The following is a 15,046-nucleotide window of genomic DNA, read 5'->3' as shown; positions in this document are numbered from 1 at the left end:
CCCTTTGTTACTGTTTGTATCTATTTTTTAATTATTAATTAATTAAAAGTAATTATAGCTAATTAATATTTTATGAATTTTCAGGGAATACTACAAAATCGTCAAAGTAATAGAAAATTTATTTGTCCACAAATTCTTTTACATTCAGAAGCACTACGTCTAGTAATAATTAAAATAATTTATATTTATTGTTGTTCTTTAAAGTTCATAGCCTACATTACACACTTTACGTGTTTGTATTCTTAAATCTAAATTAATTTTATTTGAGCTTGGCAGAGTGATTGATTTTTATATTTAGGTTTCTTCATTTTCATAGGTTTTTTTATTTTATTTCATTAATTTGAATTGAAAAAGTAGTTTAAATAACTTGGAAAAATGCATGCAAAACTGATCTTCGACTCTTAACGTTAGACAATTTAAAATTATTATTGAAAAAGTGTATTTGGAACCTCTAAGGAAGTTTTTTGTTCTTCTTCGTTAAGAAAGAATGGAAAAAGATACACTTAATTATTGAAAAACATTGAGTGTAGCTCGATATCCTCAGTTTCATAAAAAAATATTGCTACGACTAAGATCGTTAATTTCAACTCACGAATGACGTCATTTTACAACTTTCCTTCCATCAAGTAATTTATTTCTTTCTGATGAAAGTCATAAAACAATAGTTGAAATAAAGTATTTACGGATAAGCTTTATAGTGCTTAGATGTTATTACGCCGAACAATTAGAACAATAACTGGATCGGGAGGATATTTTAATCTAAATTTAGGCCTTTGTTTAGTAGTGGAGGTCATTTGACTGAACGAACGAAACTAAATTGCAGCATTACCTTTTCAGCACACTCTTAAAAATAAGTCATCAGTTCTTAAATGCACCAAAATATTATGCCCCTTGTGCTGCCTTAGTAGTTTCATCAGTTTTTGTGGTCACCCTCTCATCTTCTCTCTGAAATAGGTAGCTTGTGTTCGGCGTGGTACTGCTGCTGGAAGCGGGAGCGGCATTCGCGTAGCCATTGCCGTTCGAATAGCCGTTGCCGCCGGTCGAATAGCCGTTGCCGTTCGAATAGACGTTGCCGCTTGAATAGCCGTTGCTGGGCTGCGCGTACGCCTGTCCATAGTCGCTGGGACGGTTAGGTTGAACGTAGCTTTGGCGGGCGGGTTGCTTCACTTTGTCAAGGTTTGCGACGCCACTGTAACAACAAAAATACATTTATGAACATAACTGTCGCTCGATCAAAAATTGAGAACATTGATTTTAAGCTTTTCCATTTCAATTATATAAAATATAGAAATACGAGAACGGACGACGCCGCGAGCCACCAGTCTGCTTGTGACCACGGCTGTAGCAACATAGACTTAAATAGTACTCGTGTAGGTACTACATAATAAATAGAAAGAACATTGAGTCTACAGAATAGTCGAATAAAGTTAGCGGCTTAAGACATTATCATGTTTTTAATTAAAATTTTGTAACAATAATAATATCCTTGGACATTTTACACTGCTCCATAAATTAGTAAGCCTTTACTTCTCCATTCACTTTGAAATAATGTTAGTCACATTTTTCATTGATGGAAACATACTTACCAACGAAATATCACACTGTAACTAGTTAATATCTACAGGATGCTGATTTCAATCCTCGCCATTTTATTTAGGTGATCTATTATTAGTTACATAAACGCATGTTCGACCAAAAAAAAAATTACAAACGAGAGTGAAATTTTTAGCGAATATTTTCCGTGAGACATCAACTGTACTGTGGCTCCCAATACTGCAATACGTTTGCACTGCGGCACCATCGAGCTACGCGGATCGCTCGCTTATCATGTTGGACAGCCTACTGAAGGAAGCCACTTAAAGTAGGTAGTGTAAATATAATTTTTTCTTTGATTAACTAAAGTTAAAGTTCGTTTCAATTTTTTTTTCGAAGTCAATTCTTTTACTGATCGTGATCAGAATAAGCTACTTAATTAACTCCCTAAATATGGCGAGGATTGAAATCAACACCCTGTATACCTCTCATCTCTATACGGTCTTCTCTCCCCCACGTTCCTCCAGCCACTGGACTGTCCGTAACTGAAGCCCTGTCCGTAACCGCCGCCCTGTCCGTAACCGCCGCCCTGTCCGTAACCGCCGCCCTGTCCGTAACTGGCGCTCAGGTCTTGCCGGTAGCCCCCTTCACCGTAGCCCAGGCTGCCCTGGTACTGCACAGGATCGCGACAACCACCGCCGGAATAGCCCACGTTTTGCCAACCGCTCTCGCCGTACTGTGGTCTGAAAGGACATTGGGAACTTTAATATGAGAAAATGCCCCACGGCGGACAAAGATGAAACGTATTTTATTTCAAAGCTTTATACTTGTAGGTATATTCACTTAAAGCGCTATGTTGTGAGATATGGGAATTCTGAGATATGACGAGTCTAAGTTGAAAATATATTTGTCTAAAATGATTTGATATTTTTACATGTTATGTTGTTTGGCATTGCAGAGTAACCAATAAAAGTAAATAAAATAATATAAATAAATAAAAACAAGTGCGAGTCGGGCTCGCGCACAAAGGGTTCCGTAGCAGCAAATATAATAAACTTATTATGTCAATTTAATCAACCTATCTCAAAAACTATAAGAGATACTTTGATCAAACCAAAAATCGTTGAAAGAGTTAATTAGCATGCATCACCTCTATTTTTTTTAGAATTTTATACCCCGTAGTTATAAAAATAGAGGGGGGGGGACATACTTTTTACGACTTTGAGAGCTGATATCTCAAAAACCGTTCACTTTAAGAAAAATGTTTTTTAGAAAACTTTATATCATTTTAAAAGACCTTTCCATTGATACCCCACACGGGTATGTACATCGAAAAAAAATTTTCATCCCTCAGTTACATGTATGGGGGGCCCCACCCCCAATTCTTTTTTTTACTATTTAGTGTCATAATTTTGTAGCGGTTCATACAACACATATTCCCATCAAATTTCATCACTGTAGTACTTATAGTTTCCGAGTAAATCGGCTGTGACAGACGGACAGACGGACAGACGGACAGACGGACAGACGGACATGACGAAACTATAAGGGTTCCGTTTTTGCCATTTTGGCTACGGAACCCTAAAAATATAAATAAAGTAATATAAATAAATAAAATATTATAAATACTTAAATTAATATTAGACAACATCTCATATATTACTCCTCCAACCCAAAATAAGTAGCTAAGGCATTTGTGTTATGGAAATCGGGAACGACGAACCACAACACACCCAAACCAGAGACAATGTGAAAAGATCGTTTTCTATATTGTCCCGGCCGGGAATCGAACCCGGGACCTCAAGATTGGCCCGGCACACCTTGAAAACCGGTGTGTGCGCCTCTCCGCCACGGAGGTCGTCAAAAATGTTACCTAAATGTAAAATAAAATAAAATATTAAAACTTCATTTTCTCAATATTCCCATATAAGAGAGAAAAAAAAATGCACGGAAATTCATTGGATATTAGTATGTATCATCTGTGATAGGTTTCGTTTGTGTCCGCTACTTTTCGAAAAGTGGGGCAAAAAGTTCCCAATGTCATTTGAAAATGAAAATTCAGTCAAAATGTAGCACGGTATAAGTTATTGCTGAAAAATTGTATTATTTTAGTGATATGAATATCCTTGCAGGAACAATTTTATTAAATTCTTATGTCCTAATAAAACTTAGTGCTTCCGGATAATTGCATTAGGTTTGAGTCATGAACACTAGGTATACTCAATGGATTGGACTCTACACTGCTAGAGTTTCCCAGTCCCACCACATTTACTAAATTGACATAACAGTTATTTATTTAGTTCCACCATAAGTATTATCGATATCATACCATAACATCACATCACTATTTTGAACAAAAAGTAATGGTTATTATAATTTAGAGGGATTTTATTAATGGCCAAAACAAATAAAATAATAAAAAGAAAATAATAAAAAGAAAATAAGAAACAATAAAATTCGAATTTCAGTCGCATTTTTTAAAACGGTTGCTGACATTATATTTCGTACCATTTCGGTTGTCTCAAAGATGATCAATGGCTGAGGCCGCTAAGGAGTCTGCTCATGCAGTTTGGCCATTTTTGCATGCTCCTAATTTTAATGTAAAGACTGTCCTTATTTTTATCTTCTTCTTCTGAGTCGGTACACTCTTGTCAGAGTAGTCGTGGTCATCATTGTGAATCACGATGAGTGATGTTCCTCGCAATACTTATTAGTTGCGGCCTTATTTTTATCTTATAAGGCCCTTATTATGAAAAAACGTTTAAACCTTCGTTTTATTATATGTCCCATAAACAAAATGCCCAGGACCTACTACTTACTACTACTAGGTGATTCACAAGAAATAAAAATAAACTTGCCGTTCCAAATCTCAGACTACATAAAGTAGGTACCTATGTCATTCTTGGGGAATAGTGTTAAAATGTTTAAAATAAAATACCACAATCTTTTATAGAACTACCTATTCATAAATTCAAAGTATAGGTTAAGAAAATCCTTATGAAAAGAGGATACCTACTTACTATAAAGTTAACGATTTTTTATATAAATTACTGTATGAAAAAGAGGCTGACAAAGGTGACTGAGTTTCTTCCGCCACTTCTTCTCAGCACCAGCCCATATGTTGTCCCGAAGTGGTGGTAGGGCATGTATATTTGGGACGTGTATAAGTGCCCTGGAAAGGGCCTAATGTACTAAATAAAAAATTTGAATTTGAATTTGAATTTACTCGTATTTACCTGGCATACTCAGGGCGGCCCCAGGGCTGCGCGGGCGCCTCGTCGGGGCGGCCCGACGCGAAGTAGTACCCGCGACCCCCCGCGTCCCACCCCGCCTGCCCGCGGTACGTCTCGTCCCATGGCCTGAAACTAGCAGATGCAAACTTAAGACCGATTTCCATGAAAGCGGAGAGAAGAGGAGATGTGTTGAAGCCACAGATCTAGGGCATGCAAACCGGTTAACCGGATAACCGAAAAAACCGGATAACCGACACAATTTGGAACTCGGTTTTTGTCAGTTATAAATCCGGGTTTTTCGGTTTTTTCGGTTTTTCTTCTACGATTTTAGATAATTTAATAACTCATACAAGAACACGCTTCTTTAGTCATATCAATAAAAACAATTATTGTAATGCAATGTGGAAGCGGTACCAAGGCTCCAAAGTGTTCGCAAGAGACAACTCTATTGGGCAAAGCCAGCTGACGAAGCTAACGACGGCGGACGGTAGTGTAACGTCAACAAAAGCCGAGGTTCTGGGTGAGATCGAGAGGTTTTATGGACAGCTATATACCTCGGTCACCAAACCCGTTGATAGCTCAACTTCAGATCCAAGAGCTAATACCTCAATGCCTGAAGACTAGAGTGTATAACCAATGTGTGTTACCAGTGATAACTTATGGCTCGGAAACGTGGCCTCTCACTATAGGCCTTATACAGAAGCTCAAAGTTGCACAGCGTGCTATGGAGAGGGCTATGCTTGGTGTTTCTTTGCGAGATCGAATCAGAAATGAGGAGATCCGTAAACGAACCAAAGTCGCTGACATAGCCCGACGGATTAGCAAGCTGAAGTGGCAATGGGCAGGGCACATAGTACGCAGAACTGACGGCCGATGGGGCAGAAAGGTTCTGGAATGGAGGCCGCGTACCGGAAAACGCAGCGTGGGACGTCCACCTACAAGGTGGACCGACGACATCGTAAAGGTAGCAGGGAAGCGCTGGACGCAGACCGCTGCCAATCGATCAACATGGAAAGCATTGGGGGAGGCCTATGTTCAGCAGTGGACGTCCTATGGCTGAAATGATGATGAATGATGATGAATGCAATGTGAATGAGTAGAGTATAGTCTATGGCTATGGTATTGAACTAAAGTACCATGTATCTTCTAGCTAAAGCTATAAGCGCGCGGGCGCAAAATGGAACGCGCTTTGTATTTGACCATTGCCGCCATTATTTTTGCTTTGCTAGTCTCTGTCAGTGTCAACTTACATATTATTTAAATAAGCATAACTATGACCAAATTTTCTTCTTCTTTTTTGATGATGTTGGCAATACACGTCGAGGTCGACTTGATTTGTGCCATTTTCCAGTATATAAGTGATACGAGTTACAAAATGAGATCAAGTAATGATATAATGAAGGATGATAGATGATACCCTTTCCCACCCTTTGAGTCTCAGTAAAGTTGTGGTGCTTTACTGAGACCTCCTATGGACAACTTGAGAGAACCAGAAGAATCACGATGCACTGTTTTGCTTCACTTGCCCGCACCCATGGACGTTCACGAACACTCAATGGTTAATAATCCACCATTATTATACATTAATAGTCGCCCACACACGAATTTGAGGAAATAAAACAAAACCGCTAACATGACGCTTCAGATTCCCGCCAAGAAGTCCTGACCAAAGGTTTTGCTTTGCTAATGAGCGAAGTATCCTATTGTTGATCTCTTTATATTTTGATTTTTAATTAAACTATTCACAATTGATCTCACAATATTATGTTCACAACATGTAACTTCATCTTGTCAAACTAGAATATAAAAGAAATAAAATGATTTTTATTATAATTTGCAGCATTTTATTTACTTACAAACAGTCGACCCGAAAAACCCGAAAAAACCGGTTTAGTTCGGTTTTTAAAAATAAAAACCGAAAAAACCGGTTTTTCCAAACCGCTCGGTTTTTGCATGCCCTACACAGATCACAGAAACTAAAGGGAGATGTGAGAAGGGGGCGTGGCCGGTGTCGCAGCAATATGCCCAAAAATAGAACACATTGCTCGAAACAGCAGCAATGATGACAGCAGCGACGTCATAATGTAAACAGTTTATATTGCTTGCGTAGTACTAAAGATTGTTCGAACGTTGAGAACTGATACCGCAGTGGATAATTAACACATACTTTGTGTGTGTGAATTTTGAATGCGACCACAGACTTTCAAACTCAGCGCATTAGATGGCATCTCTCTACATCTCTATGGATGAAACCAATCAAATTTCATTGGTTATTCAAATATTCTCCTCTTCTCCTCGCTTTGGTGAAAACCGGGTCATAAGCTCAAAACTTATTACCTATTTAAAGGTCAAATGGCTAGAGGATCTTTAAAGGGTGCGGTGTAGATAGAGTTTATAGGCCCGGTTGCATAGTTGGTCCAAGGAGTTCCTGATGAAAATTTGGATCTTTCTGTCTATTTTCTACGTGACCGTGTGTTCCAGTAGATTAGTATAACCTATATGAATACCAGCTCTTTCCGACCAGTCTGGCCAGCGTGGGGGGTGTAGTGTAATCCTAAACCGGCAATTGACTTTGATAAATTGTGGGATAAATAAAGGGAGAGTCGTACTTCTGCTGATATAGAGGAAATCACAACTTTGCAACTGATTCAAGAAGAGACAATAGACAGTCCGTAGCTACCATTATGTAATGTAGAGTGAAAAAGACAACAAAAAATAATTGAACAATCAAAAAGATTGACATTCAAATTCAATTTTAAAGTCAAACCCTAAAAAACTAATCTCTCCCATCAAACTAATAACGGAAGCCATAACACAAAAAGTTCGCAAGATCAAATTACATCATCTAAAAACAAAGATGTAGGTTACCGTAACGAGTTCATTAAGTTCTTCGACCTTTTCTGTTTCAAATTCGACAGTCCAGGAAACTGGGGGTCAACCACCTCATTTCGCCGGGGGTCCTCAACCCGTGGGCACTCAACACGAAACATGGCGGCAAAAAAAAACAAATAACGTGCGAATCAAAAAGTACAAACGAGAGCACATAAACACACTTTTTTTGTTGCAAAATCGTTCCTATGACGACTGAATTAGGTTGACGAAGTTTTGCCTACCTTCTTGGTGTGTTGTCTGCTGTACTTACATTCAAAAAGGTTTTACTTAGCGGTATTTAATGGCAGGCAGTAACAAGACGCAAGCGTGTCAAGATTGTTCTGCAAATTAGATAATTGCCTGGAATTTGTGTAGGGTAATTTACGTTTTATTTTATTACTTGTCTTGAGAACGAGCTACTAATTGCATATTTTGTGTATGAGGAGTTACGCTGTGAATTTTTTACTAGCTAACACTTAGGCATCATGTTGTTAGGAGCCGCTAAGAGAAAAGATTATTAAAAAAATGGAGTGAATAAAGGAAAACTACAATTGACTACATACTCTACAACTGAGGTCCCCAAACATTTTGGTCTCGCTTGTTGGTTTTCGGTTTTGGCTAGATCCCCTAGGGTGGGGTGTAGGGTTAAACCTAGATGCTTCATGAATTTTTTTTTTTTTTATCCACAACGAGGAAGCTCTTGACCTGTATCTCACCTGATGGTAAGTGACGATCAGGCCGAAGGTGGAAGCGAGCTTCACCCGGAATCCTCAACCACGGAGGAACTGGCTATCTTACCTCTAACTGTCGGAACACAATAATGCTGTTAACATTGTTGTTTTGGCGACAGACTTAGGTAAGATGGTGGTAGCTAGCCAGGCGGACTTAGAACAAGCCCTACCACCAACCAAACCGAACAGAAAAATCTGCCCCCACTGGGAATCGAACCCGGGACCTCTGCGTCTGAAGCAGGTGGTCTAACCACTAGACCACAGAGGCGGTTGAGTTGAGAGTTGAGAATGAGAGTAAGTAGACTCTGTTCAACATTAAACATATTAAGCAATGTCTGCCTGTGCTCTTTCATTGGTAAAACACCCAATCTACTATTTTGGACCTTCCATCCAAGGACTCCTATCTATTTTTCACATTACATCGCTACCTCCCTCAGAGATTGCAATCGAACTCTATGGAACCTGTAGTTCTACAATAAAGCTGTTCAGAAGAGCGTGACAGCCTAGAAGCATCATTGCACATATGAGCAACCAATTTGGGAGAAAGCGTAATCTGCCAATGTTCCAGTAACGGTATCCATTGTCGATTTGCCGTGTGTTGAACTTCGCAAATGATACCCATAAAACTACTGTTACCACCATTGAATGACCTATGGGCTATGGGCAATTGAATGTGATAACAATAGCGTGGCAAAATATGTTTGTGCTCGATATAATAGTTGGGGAGAGTCAAAATACCTCATCTTTGTTGATGATATATCATTTGCTTGTCTGAGGTGTGGCTAACATTGGGCAGAATTTTCCCATGAAAATCATATTGGTCAATAATTCAATTGAATTTTACAGATGATTGAGTCCGATGATAAAATCACAGTTCTAAATCACTTACGAACATAACGAAGTGGAATAAAATGTAGAGAACTGACATATTTAATTAAAACATGGCTAAAATGTTAACTTACCTATCATGTGGCCCTCTTCCAACACCAGGTCCATATCCACCAAATGAATCGTCGTACGCTCCTACTCTATCATATCTGTCATCGTAGACAGGTCTTCTGTACCCTGTGTATCCGTATCCATCGTATCTATCCGGGTACCTATCGTATAAAGGCCTTCTTTCCCTGTACGGATCATCGTAGTACGGTCTGTCGTACCTATCTCTATCTCGTCTATCCCCTAAGAATCTGTCATAGTAGTCAGGCCTATATCTGTCTCTGTCATCGTCCCGATCTCTATGCCGGTCGCGATTCCTGTCCCTGTCTCGCTTGCTGCCGCTTGGACGGCTGTCTTTGTCATCATAGTTTTTGTCCTTGTCCCCCTCATTATCAGTGCCGTTCTTGTTGCTGTTGCTGTTTCTGTCGGTGTTGTAGCGGCGGTCATCGTCATCATCATCTCCGCCCTTGTTTCGATCGTACCGGTTCCCATAGGTGGGTCTGTGAGAACGCCGATCGTCGTCGTAGCCGCGACGTCTGTTGAAAAGCAATATAAATTGTTTTTACTTTATTTCCTTGGAACATAACTTCAACTAACGTTGAAACCTAATTGGCTAGAGGTTCTTAGTAACGAATATGACACCTCCCTTGATTGCAGTGATACAAATCTGATGCACTTCGATCGCCGCTTCAGTATGATCAGTTAGAGAACATAAACCCCGACCAGTATCCAAGAGGATATTGTTATGTATAAAATCGAAGTTAAATTAATTTAATTGCAAACTCTTAAGAGCCTCTATATTATATTTCCATAAAAGTTTATAATCCCAGCTCAGTCATTAAAATCAACTGAACAACTTCGAAACACCTACCAGAAGCAGACACTGTTTATCTGTCAAAAAAACGCCTTTTTACTCAACTTGGCTTTTCTCGAAATAGTTCAGTAAGTAGGCCTAAGATGCGCGCCGCGATAAGCGGTTATCACGCCATTTTATCGATTTTACCTATACGTTTTGACGTCGATAAAAGTTATCACGGCGCGCATCTTAGGCCTACAAGTCATTTTCGACCCTCTATAACTTCGTTGTAGATATATAATAATTACCGGTCATAATCGTCGTCCCGTTCGTCCCTATCATCCTGGCATCTTCCACACCTCGCCGGTCGGTCGTAGTCCAACCTTCCGTACTCTAGCCTCGCGTACGGCCGGCCGGTACCGTACCGGTCGTAGTAGCTCCGACTCTGCCGGTTCAGTTTCGTGCCATCTGTGGGGGTCAGCACTTCAGTGGGGGTCAGCACTGAGGACAGCACGGTGTCTGCTTCGGTGGGCTGGAGGCAGGCTAGGATGACGGCTGAGAGTGCCTGGAAGAGAGATGGGATCAATTTACTTTTAAAGATTCTTACTAAGTTCTTACTAATTCAGTTTTCGTATATTCCTGAATCAGGATTTCTGATATGATTAAAGTCAGAAGAAGGAGCTTTTACAGATTTATTTGGGTGTGAATAGGGTGGCAGACAGATCACTAGAGATAAGGTGGGTTACGGTAAGGATGTAAATTAGTATTAAATTTAAATTAAACTGACAATGTTAATTCTTAGTTTTTTTCGTGATTATGATGCTGGCATACAGAATTGTTTGTTACTAGGATGGGGATTGGGTCTCGGGCTGCATTTACGTAAACTAGGTCTTTGCCGTACCTACTGATTATTGTAACTGATCGATATTCATTTGTTTTAACGATATTTACTCTGAAAATCAATACTAAATTAGCTTGCCTTTTATGGCCCTTAAAAATTCAAAGCTATCCAAATCGAAGCGACATCTCAGCCTACTGAAAATTATTAGCATTTTGTCTGGAAAATATTCGCTATCTTGGATCAATGAGTCACACTTGCATAATGACTCGCTGAGTGTCATTATGACGTGTGCGCAGATACAATCTCGGCGGTCACTGTCACGCGGCGTCATAAAAAGAAGTTCAGCGAGCGATTGTTCAGTGATTGTTTGTTCAGTTTTACAGCTTCCGCAGCTTGATCAGCTGGAGATCTGTTTGTCCGTGACCGGTTTTTGTTAATTATATTTTATCCTATCCTCATTGAGGACTCTACATTTATGAGGGCAACGCAAAGGGAGAGAAGTGGAAACCCAAAGGAATCATTAAGGCTCTACATAAAAGTTAATTCAAATTGAGCTTACTACGGGTTTTCTGAGAAAAACAGTCTGAAAGACGTTCTTTTTTGCTTTTGAGGACATGCAATAAGGACTCTATGTTGAGATGAGGGTGGCATGGGTGTTGGTTTGGAGTCCTTAAGTAATAACGTATTATTATTAAAAGGACAAAACTGGAAACACCATTAACTTTTTACGAGACGATGTACCATCAACATTTATACGAGAATTCGCAGGTACCGTTAAATACATTTAAAAGAACTGTTAACTATAAACCTTTATAACATGCACTATAAACAAGTAAAAAGCAGTTAGAAGTATCAATTTAATTTTCCAGTAAGGCTTAGCTGCTGAAACATTAAACTAAAATAATTATAGCTATGGAGGCACTAACATGAGGACGTTAAAAGCCTTTCGTTATCACACATCGTCTCTACCATGCTTTTCCACTTTATATTATGACCCAAACAAAATATAGCCTTGGCAAGAAAGGACATACCTACTTCTAAAGGCTAAATTCTGTACATTTTCTATTTCTATAATACTAAATAATGGTATTAGTATAGACTAGTCCAGTTCAGCTGAGGCCTCTACAGGTACGATTTAAAAAAATATTTTTGTATCGAGGAATACATTTACCAAAGTTACAGCAGAGTATCAATGAAAAATATAAAAACTTTTTGCGTCGCGGGCACAGCTAATTATAAGGCTGGGTTGCACCATCTAACATAAATTTTGACAAACGTCAAAAATCTGTCAAAATCCATACAAAAAACAACGGTTATCGTTGTAACGGTCAAAGTTGGTGGTGCACTCAGCCTAAATGAAGCTTTTAATTACCTTCTAAAGTTCTGAGCTTAAACCAAAACTAAATATAGGGCGGTCGTGAAGCGGGAAATTGCGTAAATCCTAAATTATTCCCTTCCTCTGCCTTCATCAGAACAATCGTAATGAGTGCACGACCTTCGTTTACCCTCATTTTGCCGTGTGGTTTCACTGCGTGACGTCACCCATTGTTTTTGGAGGACATTATTAGATTAGCTATTATCTCATATGATTCAATTCGTTATTCAAACGCACACAAAAAATAGGGAAGCGTATTGTTGGAGGCTGTTTAGGAAATAAGATGAATAATTGGTGGATGGAGGTCGAGGATTTGGAGACTTGATGGAAACTACAACTTAATTTATTATCATCATTTAACTGATTTTCGATCCATAAACGACTGCTCCTATAAGATATCTTTAGAATAATTAGGTAGGTACGATATGGTCCTATGAGCTTAATTTTCTAAATACATTTTTAATGGCGCTGGCGGTTCAAGTAGAGATCCTGGCTACACAAAGTTGTAGCAGTAGGAACGAAATATAAATTAGATATGTTTGACACTTAACGACAAAAAACTAAAAGGTACACCATATAAAAGGCTCTTTAAAATAGATGACTAAATAGCTTTTGAGCTCTACACTACGCAGATTCAAAACAAAGCCTTTCCATAAACCAAATCGAGCAGAGCATTTTACCCAACACAGAGAGGGAATCGAACCCGGGTTTCTCTGAGACAGTTAGGTAAACTACCAGCTCTAGAAGACCACTGGGGTTCAATTTACCAACTTATTATCCAGCGTTTGTTTCAAATTGATTGGTATTTCCCTGTCCCTTTGCCATGTTTTGTTATATTATAATTAAGTCCAGCGTACTTAACGTTACGCAACTAGCGTAAATGTTTACGCTGCGCTCGTATTGTTTAAGTTTAGTGTCCGGATCTAGGGTTGCCAGCCGTCCGGAAAAACCGGACATGGTTACATTTTATCTACGGTCGATGTGTTACGTCTGAATTTTTATGGTAAATAAATAAGGCGAGTTATTCAGAAACTTACGATAAATTCATTCATTCAGAGAAAACTGCACGGATGAGAATATCACCCATTCATCTAGCTAGATTAATAGGTTATGGAATGGTTCTGAATATATAAAAGATAATTTAATGAAGAATATGAAAAAGAACTTATCGATTTATGTAGAGCCTTTTTAAAATTAAATTGTCAGTACTTTTATCAATTGAACATTTACTATTCTATTTTTTGATAGATATATATAAATTATTTATTGCATAACACACAAAACTAACAAATAAACTAAATACAAAATTAAAACGGCACAGTTCTTATTGTCTATCGCTACAATATGAGCTTTTAAAACTGTTATTATTTTTATTTCCCCAATTTAAGGGTATCTTTGTATTTAGCTGGCAACCTTGCAAACGTACGGTAGTAGTCATAATCACTTTATAATTGCGAGCGGACAATAGATCAAAGGTTATGGGAATGACTTGAAATTACACCTCATGGTGGTTTTCATGTCGTAAACACATCTTAATAGCACCCATTTAATGTGATACTAGCAAATTGACCCAAAGGTTGACTGGAAGAGAAGGCCGTATGACTTTTGTTCGTCTTTTGTACTTTGATATTGTGTGCAATAAAGTTTTTAATAAAAAAATATTAGGCAACCTTTAAAACAAACACAATATTGTAATACCGCCAAACGATTTTTTTTTTGCTTAACCCGAAGGTGAACTGGTCGAGCATGCCTTATGGCATTAAGTTCGCGTTATGTTCCAATTTATTTGGCATTAAAAATTTAATAAATAATAAATAACTTATCTATGTAAGTACATAATATTTTTTGCAATCAGGCTTTAAAAGTGATCTTACTCGTAACCATTTTACTCTAACACTGCTTGGGGACATTATTTTAAGCTTTGAGATGGTAGAAGAATACTTATTACAGTTGAAAATGAAGACATACTTTATTAACTATACCTACCAAATAAACAATGTAGAGTCTCTATGGTTACTATAATAAATAGAGTTCCATAATAAACACAACAGTCGATTTCGCGTTAATAACAGTTGTTACATAGGCATTTCAAAAATATTTTTAAAAAGCCTGGGTAAATATACCTAATTACTATCGCTTATGTATTTCACTGACTGTTGTCTAAACTACTTTGTACCTCAACTTCCATGGAGTATCTTTCTGTATTACTTATGTACAATACGTAGAGGCTTAAGGCTAAAAAAATAAAATAAAAATATCTTACCAGCACCAGTAACCGATCCATCTCAAATAATTTCTCTTAATAACTCGCTGTAAAGTGCATCCTTTGCATAAAAGTTTGTGGCACTGACCGCGCACCAAGGAACCTGTTTCGCGAATACAAAAACTCCTTTGGCTTTACATTATAGTCTATGTAATACAACTGGCCGAAAATGTATGATGAAAAAAGTTAATTTTGAATTTGAATTTAAAAATGGAACGTTATGGCGCGCTGGTGACCGCGCGGGCGCGTACGGTGAACTGACCGAGGGAGCTTGCGTCCTCCGCTTAAAATAATTATGGCGATTGAGGTCTTTTTTGTCCATCTCTATGGAGGACTGCGAGATTTTGAGGCTGGCTACTGGAATTACCCATGCATAAGGCTTGTGCGTATCCGGCTTTGCTTATAAGTACATATTAAGAATATTGACTAAGTTGTACTGTGTGAAACAAAGCAAGCTATGTATGTGC

General features: G+C 38.4%; 1 protein-coding gene across 1 annotated transcript; it reads right to left on the bottom strand.

The window, feature by feature from the left end:
- Positions 1–194: 194 nt before the first annotated feature.
- LOC114352428 (RNA-binding motif protein, X-linked-like-3) lies at positions 195–14,846 on the bottom strand. The gene is made up of 6 exons (XM_028304039.1): positions 14,580–14,846; positions 10,409–10,665; positions 9,331–9,840; positions 4,770–4,898; positions 2,019–2,276; positions 195–1,189 (listed from the first exon to the last, which is right to left on the bottom strand). The coding sequence occupies exons 1-6, from the start codon at positions 14,598–14,600 to the stop codon at positions 883–885; spliced, it is 1,482 nt and encodes a 493-aa protein (XP_028159840.1). The 5' UTR covers positions 14,601–14,846; the 3' UTR covers positions 195–882.
- Between the last annotated feature and the right edge of the window lie 200 nt (positions 14,847–15,046).

This window comes from Ostrinia furnacalis, unplaced genomic scaffold (genome assembly GCF_004193835.3).
Source record: "Ostrinia furnacalis isolate ACB-3 unplaced genomic scaffold, ASM419383v2 OfSCF1353, whole genome shotgun sequence".
Lineage (NCBI taxonomy): Eukaryota > Metazoa > Arthropoda > Insecta > Lepidoptera > Crambidae > Ostrinia > Ostrinia furnacalis.
Note: the sequence above shows the minus strand (reverse complement) of the source record. Positions and strands in the feature narration are given on the sequence as shown.

Coding starts and splice junctions, on each gene's coding strand:
- LOC114352428 (XM_028304039.1), bottom strand. CDS start 14,600: ATGGATCGGTTACTGGTGCTG. Junction 9,841..10,408: donor CGGGACGACGATTATGACCG/GTAATTATTATA, acceptor GCTTTTCAACAG/ACGTCGCGGCTACGACGACG. Junction 1,190..2,018: donor AGACCGTATAGAGATGAGAG/GTATACAGGGTG, acceptor TTGTTGTTACAG/TGGCGTCGCAAACCTTGACA.